Below are 13972 nucleotides of genomic sequence, written 5' to 3'. Positions count from 1 at the left end.
CATTTATTTTCCCCTAGTCACTTCCCTCGGCTGTGAGAGCATAACCTTCTGTGTCATGAACTTACAGAAATACCCTGGCTGTGGTATAGAACAGGTGCAGCAAACCCATGCCTCCGATATTTACACATTTGCCCTCTCCATTCTCACATTTAATGCAGCTTTAGCCTCCTCCAGCGCAGGTCTCGCCACCTCCAGTTTACCTTCCGCAAACTTCTTCTCAATTTCAATTTCATCTACAATTTTTTGAGCTTTGTCCTTCACTTGCTGCACGGCGTTCTTCACACTGGCTGCAGCCTGAGTTGTGACCACCACCTCTGCCAGGACCTGCACAGACAAACACAGATAAATCTCCGACAATATCGTGCTAATAACGTTTTCCCAACTATCTTTATCAGCTCCTCTCATTACAGGAGGTAAGTGGACAGCCAGAGGTGGAACAGCTCCCCCAAGCAAAATTACATGCTCCCTTTCTCCGACCCCTCCCCCCTTGCATAGTAGTGCAGGGAGCGGAGTAATATTTGTGGTTGAGTTATTGTTATTTGTATAAAACTGTAATGTTTTAAATATTTTATCCATCCTCAGAATAGATATGATCTTTATACACACACATCAACATCTATACCTGCTCTAACTTACCCTACAAGATCAGGATGACCGATACCATGTAACATTGTAACATTATACCTTTTCTATGTTTACTGTTTATATTTTGTTTTATTATCTTTTATTATCTTGTGTTGGGTTTTCACCCATGTTTAGAAAAGAAGTAGCAGTAGAGTATTGTACTGAGTTAGCCATCAGTAAAAGCAAGAAGTTTTATATCAGGATGATACCATTTATTGGCTAACGTATACAGGATATACAGGATTCGAGTAATTTTTCATCCTCTCTTTAATGGACACCTGTAAAATCTTTAAAAAAAAAAAAAAAGAGTTTAACTTACCTGGGGCCTCTACTGGCCCCCTGCAGACACGCACGCAGGCGCAGTCGCTGTTGAATTGTAAGTTGGTAGTAACAAAAGTGAGCTGCAGTGGGCGACCGGAGGATCGTTTTGTCCCCGCGCGGGCACAGGACGTCTGCAGGGGGCCGGTAGAAGCCCCAGGTAAGTTAAACTCCTTTTTTAAAAGATATTACAGGTGTCCTTTAACCACTTAAGTATATCTGGATGGATATATGCATCCAGATAGACTGTGCAGCTGCCGCTGCCTGAGGCGCGCGATCGCGTGCGTTCCCGCACGCGCTCCCAATGCCTGCAGTTACCTCCCCGATCAGTGAATGGGAATATAATTCCCATTTACCGATCTAATCCCCCTGCAGAAAAACCGACGCTCAGAGAGCGCGGTATTTCTGCAAAAAGAAAAAACCCTGGGCACCTCCATACCTCATATATTAAACACAGACTTTACAATTGGAAATTGGAGGAATTTCAAGGCACATAAGGTCTCCAGCACTATTTGCATCTGCCGCAGTGCACATATGTCTATACACTGTACCTTTTCTGCTGTTACAGATGCCAATGCCAGATCTTTCTCTTTTACTACAAGTTCCTGGGACAATCTCCTGATAGAGTTGCTAGCTTCCAATAGTTTAGAAAGTCCTTAGAAAAAGAAGGGTAACAACATAAAACAAGCTTTGTGAGTAGTAAGTGATTTATAGTACTGTGTAAAAGTCTTAAGGTGCCTATACATCTAGAGGAGGAGAGATTAGGAGAGACTTTACAGTGCACGGGCAGCAGAGGCGGGACAAGGTCCTCCAGCACCCAAGGCTGAGACACCAAAGTGCGCCCCTCCATCTCTGCCACCCCAGCCGTCACACACTGATTGCTATTAGACTAAGAGGTGCCACAGGGCCCACAACCTCCCTAACACCTTAATATCTAGTTATCTGGCTTGCAGTCACTGCTATGTAATCCCTTTTCTTATTTCTTTCTGCTTCAAACACAATTAGGAATGACAGCTGAATGAATTGTGCGCCCCCTCCTACAGTGCGCCCTGAGGCTGGAGCCTCTCCAGCCTATGCCTCGGCCCGGCCCTGACGGGCAGTAAGGGACATTAAGACTTGGGGGCGACCAAGCAGGCGGCATCTGACACATTGGTTGCGATATGAAACACCATTGCTGCCACACTCCCAATCGCCCACATCAAACCAAAACCAAAACTTGATGCTTGATCGATTCAACTGACTAATTTTGGCCCAAAATCGCTAATGTATGGCCAGCTTTAGGCACGTGTGAAAAAATGTTATACAATCACAAAATATTGACTTAATAACTGACTCAATATTGAGCTCAGGATTTTGTGGAGGCCATGACATCTGCTGCACAACTCCTTGTCCTATTCATTGCATATGATAAGATTTAGGGCCCGTTTCCACTAGCGAAGTGATGCGAGTGCAGCTAACTAGCCGCATCGCATCACTTCCGCTTGTAGTCGCGTCAATTCCACATCATCCGATGCGGAAGTGACTGGAGGAGACGAGACGATGATGCGGGAGTGTGAGAATCTGCAGCATGCTGCAGATTCTCGGATCGCTCCGCACAGCATAAACAGCACGCAATGGAAACTGTTTCACTGCCGTGCATTGGTTACAGTTTGGCCGTAGTGCAAAGTGGCTATGGCACGTGCCTACAGGCGCCTGATGATGGAAAGGCGGCTCACTCCCCTCCCCTCCATCCAGGGAGTGTAAATGAGAGGTTACTAACCCGACTCTCAGCATTCCACTGATGAGATTTACTATCAACTGGGGGCACCTCAAGCTAGCTAATACATCGAGTCACCTCTAGCTCCTTAATATTGAGGGTACCTCTGGCTACCTATTACTAAAGGGCACCTGTAGCTACCTATGCACAGCAGGTGAAGTAAGGGAGAAGTGACAGCTGGGTCAGCCAGCACAATTGCGGTGCAGTTCGGTGGAGGTTTGTAGGTCCATGGAGGGCGAAGTCTAAAGTGCCAGGACATCTGTGCCTATAGGCTCCTGTGATGTATATCGGGCCTGTCTTTGACGATGGAGATAGGGTGCCAGGTATGAAGGGAGAGGGGAAGTTTACACGCAGAGTATGGAAATTTGCTTTGTTCAGTTCTTCCATACTAATTTACAGTAATATCAGAGGAATGTGCCGTATCACCCGGTGCTTCCAGAGATTAGCCTACCTCTGTTCATCCGCTCAGCTTGATCACTGATGTATTTCAACTTCTCAGCATACACAGACTTGTAGTTGCTTAAAAATGATAAGTAAGACTTAGGTGTGACATAGGTTCTTCGGCGATACCTATAACACAAGAAGTAAAATAAATTGGAGTGAACAAAGGTCTCACTCTGCCCTCCACTTATGTACATGGAAGGCCCGCACTTTATGTATCCTACTACTCACTAGTGATCTACACCAATTTACCTCTGGAAGTAGCTCTCGCAGCTCTCGGACACTTTGTCATGGAAGGTTCCCATTGTCTCCACCACTCGTAACCTCACCTCAGCCCGGCACACAATCTCAAAGCCAGAAAGGTAGTGATTGGCCACAGAGACTAAAGCTTCCTTAGGCCAGCGACCAAACCAGTCCATTGTGCAGCCTGAGATGAGACCAGGGAACTTCAGGGAGCGAGACCGAAATCTCTCCCCAACCTGGATAAAAGAACAAAACAAATGAAACAGATAACCAATCATGTTCTTATAAAAAAAAAAAAAAAAAGATCTATTTATAAGGATCATTAATTCAACAAGTTCAGTTACTTTCTATTTACAAAAGTTTATGAAATTTGACTAACTAGAATAACTTCAAATGAATTGGCAGAGTTTTCAAATGAATTCAAATTTGAAATAGCTGTTTACTGATGTCAATGGGGTTATTTATGTTGTCATTTATAAAAGTCAAAATATTTTTAGGTTTCCAACTCTGTATTGTCATGTTATAACTGGTGAAGTACGTGCATTGTAAATGAATGGATGTGACAAGCAAGACGCCTTTAGTGGATTCAACTTTGTATTAGCAAGTTTATAATTGACAATTCATGTAAACACTGAAAACTTTTTCAGATTCATGCATTCAGCAAAAACCCTAACTTTAATGTCTGCACAATAATATTCTTCCAAAACCTTCACCGAGTACAGTTTTGTTTTCCTAAAACACGTTACTTTCAAGTAGGGTTGCCGCGGTATACCGGTATGACGGTATACCACGGTTTCAATATGCATGATAATCATACCATGCACTTTTTGAAAATACTGGTTTTTGGCTCTATTTCCGCATCCCCCGCCACTGTCCGGCTCTCCGTCAACCTCCGTTACAAAAGCAAGCTCCCGAAGCTAGATCGTGGTAGCGGGAGGCTTGTCAACAGACTGTGCAGGCGCCGGGTGATGACACGGCCGGATCGCATAGGCAGAGCGCTGCTGGCGGCTGGAGCGCAAACGCTCATTCTGTGTCATGAAGGGACGCTCGCTCTGCAGCTCTCCGTAGTGTGCACTGCGCACACTGTACGACACTCCCTGAGCGACGAAGAAGGAGCCTAGGCGGCGGGTGCCATGTTATTAATAACGGAGGGGGACAGAGAGAAGGACAAGTGGGAAGCAGAGGCAAGGATGATCCCCTGCGGACAATTAGAAGGAACGCAAGCACCATAAGGTATGTCAGTGCCAGAGACATTAGTCCACCACTACTCAGCCCCCACACGCCCAGTCACTCCAGCGGCCTCTACGTTCCCCCACTGGGAGTTGAGACACAATTACTCAGAGGGCCTGCCTGCCTGCCTGAGCACCACACCATTGCACCTCCAGCATTTTTAAAGTGGACCTGAACTTTTGCACAGATTCAAGGAAAACAGAGAACTGGATCCTGTATGCATAGAGAGTGTTTAGACTGTCTAATTCACCCTCATCTGTGGCACAGCAGCAAACATTTTTGATCTCTCCCATCCCGTGTCCCTACCTGTGACCTGTCACCTGACTGAGGACAGAAGGAAAAGTGAGACATGCACCCTGCATGTATTTAGAGAATAGACACTGTCTAATGCCTTCTCATCTGTGACTGAGCAGCACAGCACATGTTGTATTTTGATCTCTCCCCGTGTCAGCTGACTGCCACCGCAGCTATGCTCATTTTGAAAGCACGTCTGTGAGAAATTGAAGTAAAAGTGACCATACACTTATAGATTTGCAGCATTTTTCGACCATCAGATAGATTTCTTGCAGATGCCTGTCAAGTGCATTCTGACAGGAATCTATCTGATGTGTGCCACACACTAGGAACAGATTTCCAATAGATTTCAGAATGAAATCTATTGGAAATCAACCTAAATACATTATTGGACCATTAGATTCAATGCAACTCTATGGGCCATGGATCTGCTGCCAGCAGCCGATCGACCTAGATTTTCCATCCTGTCAGATAGATCAAATCGATCGAAATCAGTTGAAATCTGCCGCAAATCGATCAAATGGGGAATTTGATAGAATCGATTTCTGATCAATCGAGTCTATAGAAATCGATCGATCGATGGCTGAAATCGACCAGTGTATGGGCCCCTTTAGTTGTAATTTGGTCCCCTGTGACCCGTCACCTGACTGCCACCACTGCAGATAAGCTCGTTTTTAAAGAGAACCTGTTGCACTGCAGATAGCTGAGGAATACCAGACACAGATCAGGCAACAGAGATGCAGGAAGCTGTATCTGAGCCTATACTAGCTAGGTTAATTGTAATGAGAATAAATGTGTAATACCGTATACCGTGATACCGCCATACCGCGGTATTTTTTTTGACGGTTATCATACCGTGAATTTTCATACCGTTGCAACCCTACTTTCAAGTATTCTTTCAAGTATTCAACTGAACATAAGCATGACGTTCACCTCATATTTCTCCTTGGGTCAGTGAGTGAGCGAGCGAATATGCCAATCATTCATTTATGTTGCTGCAAAGTTAGTACTAAAAGCTGTATAATGTGAGCACTATTACAAGAAGATTATAATGTAGAATGCTATCCTGGAGGCATTATATTAGTACTGGGCAGAAAGAACAAAAAAAGAAACTGTTCTGAACAAGCTTGTAAAGTCTTTATCTTCTCTATTTTTAGAGATTGTAAATAGTATGGCAGTCCACAGAAAGGAAATAGCCTGGGAAAAGCTGCTAGACAGAAGTAGGGCTTACTGGAGAAAAGCAGAGAATGACATGCAGGTTCCTTCTACAGCGGGAAATGAAATACTCATATAAATTATCAGAGGTTGGAGGGTGATGAGGAAATTCCTTCTTCATTGCTGGAAATACACCTTGGCTGATCTCCTCCACCTCTTCCCGAGAGAACAGACTGGAAACCTGAGGAAATACACAGTGACAGAGGAAATGTAGATGGAGGCACAGCAAGCTGTCAGAGTATGCTAAATGCTCTTCATGTCTTTTGGCTACGACCAGTGGCGTAGCTAAGGAGCTATGGGCCCCGGTGCAAGTTGTACATGGGGCCCCCCAAGCACTCTATATATAACAATTGATATGGCGCACCAAAAACAGTGTCAAAGGTGCAAGTAGGGGATGGGAAACAGTTTGTTAATGATTACCACTATTCAAAGTATCTATAGAAGTGATTATTACCAAAACAGGGCCAATAGAGAGCTAATACTGTGCTTGAGGGAGGGCCCCTCGGGGCCCCTCTGATCCAAGGGCTCCGATGCGGTCGCTAACTCTGCAACCCCTATTGCTACGCCACTGGCTACGGCTACAGATGAGTGACACAAATGAGAAAATACGGTTAACGTCACAACAGATCAGCAATTGGGAAAGGTATAAATTACAGCAGAGTGTGAGGATGTAGGTTAGTGTCAGCCATCAGGAGACAGTAGGTTAAAATCAGTTATGATGAGACAGTGGGTTAGTGCCAGTTACCAGGAGCAGGTAAGTTACGATCTGTTATCTGGAGACTGTAGGTTAGTTTGAGTTACCAGGAAGGTCACCACCAGTTATCAGGAGACTATATATTACTGTCAGTTATCAAAAGACTGTAGGTTAGTGTCAGTTATCAGAAGGCTGTAGGTTAGTGTTTACCATTCATGGTGAGCAGCTTTGGGTGAGTGATCACCAGTGAAGAACAGGTAAAAAAAAGTAATCACTGTGTCTCATGCTGCATGTGCTGAACAGAAAGCACACGGCACTAACAAATAATATCTGTACAATGTTACATACAGGAATGATCATAGCTGTGTGTAATACACATAAACTGTCTGTGTCCAGGGATTACCTCTCCTGAGGAAAGAACACTGTTTATGTATTCCAGGAAGGATTCATCTTTTATATCATTGTCAGTAAAGATAAAGCTGATTTCTCTGCCCTCCTCTCCAGCTGTTCTGTACAGCAACTTCAAATCCTCCATCAGGTTACTGACGCCGTATGATCTAGGAATATGAAGAGAGTGGTGAGTCGTGTGGAATCTCTGCACTACATGTATGTTACCAGATACACACTCAGGCAGCTGTGCGGACCCCACAAACGCACAGAACAAATGCAAACGTAAGGTTGGATGAATAAGCATTACATCTAACATCATTGCACCTCGGAACTATTCTCCAGTCTAGGCAGTAGGCACAGTCGTTCTCAGCACTTAGCAGCAGAGCGTGTTTGTATTTATATAGAGGGTTCCTGATCAGTTCAGGTCAAATAAATCCCTTTTAAAGAAAACCAGATGTGAAAGGGATATAGAGGTACCAGTTGCCGCTTCCTGCTTATATTTCATGAATCATTAGTGTCTGAATCACACACCTGAATCAAGCATGTGGTAAATGCAGCCAGATTTCAGTCAGAGCACCTGATCTGCATGCTTGTTCAGGGTCTATGGCTAAAATTATTAGAGGCAAAGGGTCAGCAAGTCATCCAGGCAATGTGTATTGTTTTACATCAGGGGTAACAACATACAAACCTCTGTGTATCGCAAACCTACAGACCATCCCACATACCTAAGATATGACAGTTTTCATCCTAAGCACATTAAGAACTCTATAATTTACAGCCAAGCTATAAGGTACAACCGGATTTGTTCTGACAGGATGGACAGAGACAAGCACCTGGATCGCCTTAAGAACACTTTCATTAAACAAGGTTACAGTCCTCCCATGGCTGAGGCCCAAATCAGGAAAGCCAGCAACATCCCCAGGACTGAACTCCTGAAATATAAGCAAAACCAGAAAGAGGAACGTGTCCCTTTGGTTGTCACCTACAACCCACACCTGGAAATCTTAAGGTGGATTGCTAAGGAACTTCATCCCATTTTACACAAGGATCACAGACTGAGAACGATATTCCCTAAACCTCCACTCTTGTCATATCGGCAACCACACAATCTAAAACAGATGATTGTCAGGAGCTCTTTGAATAGGCCTCAACAAAACGGAACATCACCCTGCCGACAAAAAATATGTGGGACCTGCGGACACATTTACTCCACTGACAGGGTAACGATACCAGGTTCACAACAGGAGTACAGAGTACAAGGTACATTTTCCTGTGGGTCCACCAATCTGGTATATCTGATCATGTGTGCTAAATGCCCCAATGTACGTTGGAGAAACTGGACAAAATCTGCGCAAACATATGAATGGACACAGGCACACTATTAAAGATACCAAATCTGGACTCCCAGTTGCTATACACTTTCGGTCCAACGAACACAGCATGGATGATCTTCGTGTCACTGCCCTAAAGGGCGGCTTCAAAACGTCAAATGATCGATTAATAGCAGAAACAAAATTTATAAATTGGTTCGAAGCTGTGCAGAACGGTTTGAATAAGGACAACAACTATCTATATTGGTATGAGACTGATGATATTTGAACTTTTCTCAGCCATTATAGCTGAGCTTGTGAACTAAGAATTTACGATACCTCTGTGTCAGTCCAACTCCCAGGTATGTGAGCAGGGAGTAAACAAGGATCCTTATCTTAGCTTCCAACCTCTAACCCCAGGTCGATGGTCTGTGTGAATTAAGGCATCTTAATGACATGTATTTATGCTTGAAAAAATATCTGTTTTCCCTTTTGATGTTGCATGTATATAGCTGTCTGTACCACCAGTCTGCAAACTAACAGGATGTAAGCCCGACGAAGGCTGCAAGGCCGAAAGCTTGCTTATTTTTATTCATTTTTAGTTAGCCAATAAATGGTATCATCCTGATTTAAAACTTCTTGTTTTAAAGGAAATACATATGTCAGCCTCCATATCCCTCTCACTTCAGGTGTGCTTTAAGGTTACCCTGTAAACAGCCATGTCCAGAAGCACAGCTTCCAGAGCAGCAATCTGCCATCTGAGCAGCATACTGATACTGAGCCATGCATCATCTGCTGTCCCACTTACGGAGCCTCCTGTTAACTCACTCAGCTGGGCTGCTTCAGGCCAAGTGATGAAATGCTAGGATGTTGGACTGCAGAAGTATTGCTTGACACAACATAGCCAGCGTTTGGATGTTCTGCTTGCTAAGCTATCAGAGTGTATCCTCAGATCTGTGCTTTTAGGAACGTACGCTAGAGGTTCTAACCCTTCCCCGCTACATCCATTATTTTAGCTTTTCCTTGAGGTTAGCTGTGAAGGGAGGCTCACTTACCTCATTAGAGTGATCTGAAATATTTTGTAACCTGCAATGAATGAGGCAAGACGGGCCAGACTCTGCTTGCCAGACCCTCCGACTCCAACCAGCAAAGCGTTACCGCAGGCCGTACGGATGATGCGTGAGATCTGTGTGTGGAAGACAGAATATTATACATGACATTATAACACTGCTTGTGGCAGACATGAAAGTGAGAAGTACAGTGCTTCAAAAACAATAGATGCCACAATACTGATGAAAATATTAGAGCCCTTCTCTACCCATAAGATGGAGCACTCTCCAGTGATGGGAGATAAGAGTGTTGCAAATACCTTTCATATCCGGCTATCACCACAGTCACCTGACCCACACACACTGCTGCCTTGTTGTTGTTAGAGAAATGGACTGGCAGATCCCATTTCATAGTTGCAAGAGCTTTTTGCTCAAACCACGCCCCTAAGCCGCTGACCAATGCTTTGCCACTGCTAATAATGCAGATGAGGGGAGAGGACAATAAGAAGTAATGGCGATCACATTACACTTGCAACCCCCTCCCCCCCCCCACCTCCATCAAGGTACATATAATATTTTTATGATACAGACCACCACAACCAGGGCTGTAGTGTCAGTACAAAAATCATCCGACTCCAACTCCAACTCCTCAGTTTATGAAACCACCGACTCCGGGTACCCAAAATTGCTCCAGCTTTACAAGTGGCTGTGTGAGACAGGTGTAAGCAGTGGAAAAGGTCATTGAGATAAGGAAATCACAGCCATCTCTGTCGTATCCCTAAAGGTGGCCATACACTGGTCGATTTGCCATCAGATCGACCAACAGATAGATCCCTCTCTGATCGAATCTGATCAGAGAGGGATCGTATGGCTGCCTTTACTGCAAAGATTGTGAATAGATTTCAGCGTGAAACTGATCAAAATCTGTGGTGGTGCTGTCGCTAATCCCACCTGCCCAATCCCCCCCCCCCCCCCCCCGCATACATTACCTGCGCCGGCCGGCGCGAGTCCCCGCTGTCACCTTCTCAGCTGGGCTCAGGGTTCTGGCTGACTTCACTTCTTTCTGTCTGGGGAGGTTTAAACAGTAGAGGGCGCTCTACTGTTTAAACTTCCTGCCGGGACAGGAAGTGAAGCCAGCCGGTCCAGCGGTGAAGAAGACAGCGGTGACAGCGGGGACTTGCGCAGGCCGGCGCAGGTAATGTATTGCCGCTGTATTGCGTCGGTCGTCGGGCATTTGAACGCCGCTATCGACGCACTCCCGACCCGCCGGCGATCGAGCAACATCTTCCGCACGGATGGATTGACGGGAACTCTTGATTTCGGATGGAAATCAATCGTTCTGTCAGCGTTTGCGCAACAATTTCACAGCAGATTCGATCACAGTGATCGAATCTGCTGTATATCGGCGGGAAAATCGTTAGGTGTATGGGCCCCTTAAGCCCAATGAACTACTTCCAATACATAATTGCTGCTGGTGATTCACTGTGATGTGGGTTTGAGCATATAGATCACATAAACTGTTATCTAGTGATCAGAGGTCTGTAGGTTGCTTGTATCTGTGAATAGCACTTCTTATGCTGGGAACACACAATACATTTTTTCCACTTGATTCACCACTCGATTCTTATATCTTCCGCTCGTTTTTCTTATCTTTTTCCATTCCCGTCTATGAGAAATCGAGCGGTAAAACGATTGAGAGGAATATCGGACATGGTGGAATTTATCCCTGCTATGCACTGATGAGGACCAAAAAGTCAGAAACAGGCTGTCTGCATGTAGAATTGATGTGGCTCTGTACATTTGACAAATAAAAGACTTGCTATACACCAATATGCAGCTTTGCTTTCAGGTGCATTGAAAAGATGATTTGCATATTCAGAAAATAAACCACAGTTGCTCACTTAAAGCTGAATTATGGCAAAATAATATTCAGCAATTCTTCATAAAAAAGGGAATTAGTTAAAAAGGGCTTCTGAGCCATCTGTATTAAAAGGGCGCCTCCATAGACTTCAATGTTATTTCTGCAAATATGGGCTACAAGGTGGTGAAAAGAGCTCCCGAGTTTTCTTTCGGCTACAAGGTTTTCGATTCTGCTACAAAAGGGCGCCCCTTTGCAGCCCATATTTTTGATTCGGGCTATAAGGTTTTCGGCTACAAGGTTTTTAATTCTGCTACAAAAGGGCCCCTTTTATAGCTGAGATTTTTGATATGGGGGTCCAGGGGGGAGGGTTAGGATTAGGCATCACAAGTGGGAGGAGGGGGTGTCTTAGGGTTAGGCACCACTACGGGAGGGTTCTGAGTGAGAGTAGTGAGAAGTTAGGTCATAGTACTTACCAAACACACAAATGGAGAAACTCACTCCCAAACAGTTCTCTGCTGCTTTATAAAGCCTGCAGGCTGCTTATAAGCCAATGAGAAGTGCACACATATGTTACACCTAGCTTGCAGTGATTAATCAAACAGAAGCTGAGCAAGTCAGCCAGTCGTTGGAGAGGGCTTTAGTTGCATATAGACAATGGCTATATGACCAGCAGGGGGCATCAGCGTGCAGGATATTCCCTCTCATCTGCCCCCCTCCTAACTAAACTGCATGGGATACTACAATAAAATTAAAAACAATGGTGCATGAGCCAGCCTGGGGCCCCGGGAACTCTCACTGCCCGGGGCCCCAGAACCAGCATCTAACACCATATGTGAGCGCAGCCAAACCCTTGGAGCTGCCACCCCCAAGGCCTGTCTCCAACTGCTCTAACACTTACCAAACACACAAATGGAGAAACTCACTCCCAAACAGTTCTCTGCTGCTTTATAAAGCCTGCAGGCTGCTTATAAGCCAATGAGAAGTGCACACATATGTTACACCTAGCTTGCAGTGATTAATCAAACAGAAGCTGAGCAAGTCAGCCAGTCGTTGGAGAGGGCTTTAGTTGCATATAGACAATGGCTATATGACCAGCAGGGGGCTCTCCAATGACTGGCTGACTTGCTCAGCTTCTGTTTGATTAATCACTGCAAGCTAGGTGTAACATATGTGTGCACTTCTCATTGGCTTATAAGCAGCCTGCAGGCTTTATAAAGCAGCAGAGAACTGTTTGGGAGTGAGTTTCTCCATTTGTGTGTTTGGTAAGTTTTAGAGCAGTTGGAGACAGGCCTTGGGGGTGGCAGCTCCAAGGGTTTGGCTGCGCTCACATATGGTGTTAGATGCTGGTTCTGGGGCCCCGGGCAGTGAGAGTTCCCGGGGCCCCAGGCTGGCTCATGCACCATTGTTTTTAATTTTAAGTTAGGTCATAGTAATCACCAGGGGGCTGTTGGTGTTAGGCACCACCAGGCTGGGGCCTTAGGGTTAGGCACCACCAGGCTGGGGCCTTAGGGTTAGGCACCACCAAGAGGGGTCTTAGGGTTAGGCACCACCAGGAGGGTCTTCTGTGTGAGAGTAGGGAGAAGTTAGGTTATAGTAAGGCTCTATCCAGAGCCCTTTTATAGCTCAACAAATTTTTCTTATAACAGCATCCTTTTTATAACCTAAAACTAGCTTTTCGGCTACACCAGGCACCCTTTGTAGCCAAATCTGGCATATGGGCTACACCAAGCGCCCTTTGTAGCCAAATGTGGCTTTTTTCGTCTATATCAGGAGCCTCTTTTTCCAGGAGCCCTTTTTAAATGTATGCATAAAAAGACCACATGGTTTAATTATTACATAAAACGGATAACTATTTACCTTAATAAGATGAGTCATGGCATCTGTGAAAAATACCAGGTCCATGTGAGAGCCTCTTACCGAGTCATTCAGCTTATTCTGATACTGCTGCAGCTTTTCCGACAGAAATTCAAAACTAGGAACCTAATAGAATAAAATCACATTCATCCTCTGTGTAAATATAAAATGCATATTATTATTATTTCTTACAAAGCATGATATCAACATGGGCAGGTGTTACAGACGTAATAAACAACATATGACCGACACTGACTAAAACAGAATATTATGTAATGAAACTTACAGCAATAACAGGAAACAACAGGAGACAGGACCTTGCTCTTATCAGCTTACAATGTAGAAGGAGAGGGGACAAACATCAGATAAGTCTGTGAGTGAATTATATATCAGGTGGATGTAAGTGGCATTGTCAGAATCTCGGTGAACATCTGAAGGGAAGGTTCTAGATTCCAAGGGTTAGAGAGTAACGGATGTGTTGTAGAATGGAACTCCAGAGAGGAGAGATTATTGTGAGAAGTTCTGCACAAATGTGATGAAGTGGTTCTTGCAGGGGAGGACTGTGGACAGAGTGTAGGTTGTGGATGCAATAGACATGGGTTCATGAATAGACATGGGTTCTGTTCTTAAAGAGAAACCGTAACCAAGAATTGAACTTCATCCCAATCAGTAGATGATACCCCCTTTCCCTTG

At 44.8% G+C, this 13972-nt stretch overlaps 1 protein-coding gene across 4 annotated transcripts in view; it reads right to left on the bottom strand.

Annotated features, from left to right (window-relative positions):
• Positions 1-13972, bottom strand: part of DNAH8 (dynein axonemal heavy chain 8) — a 491368-nt gene that overhangs the window by 137527 nt on the left and 339869 nt on the right. For all 4 annotated transcript variants that reach the window (XM_068232705.1, XM_068232706.1, XM_068232709.1 and 1 more), the window contains 8 exons: positions 13283-13405; positions 9571-9701; positions 7219-7372; positions 6138-6302; positions 3392-3618; positions 3150-3268; positions 1494-1597; positions 148-324 (listed from right to left, as the gene is read on the bottom strand). In XM_068232705.1, coding sequence (XP_068088806.1) covers positions 148-324; positions 1494-1597; positions 3150-3268; positions 3392-3618; positions 6138-6302; positions 7219-7372; positions 9571-9701; positions 13283-13405 — 1200 coding nt within the window. The remainder of the gene's footprint in view (positions 1-147; positions 325-1493; positions 1598-3149; positions 3269-3391; positions 3619-6137; positions 6303-7218; positions 7373-9570; positions 9702-13282; positions 13406-13972) is intronic.

Source organism: Hyperolius riggenbachi, chromosome 4, assembly GCF_040937935.1.
Source record: "Hyperolius riggenbachi isolate aHypRig1 chromosome 4, aHypRig1.pri, whole genome shotgun sequence".
NCBI classification, from domain to species: Eukaryota; Metazoa; Chordata; class Amphibia; order Anura; family Hyperoliidae; genus Hyperolius; species Hyperolius riggenbachi.
Note: the sequence above shows the minus strand (reverse complement) of the source record. Positions and strands in the feature narration are given on the sequence as shown.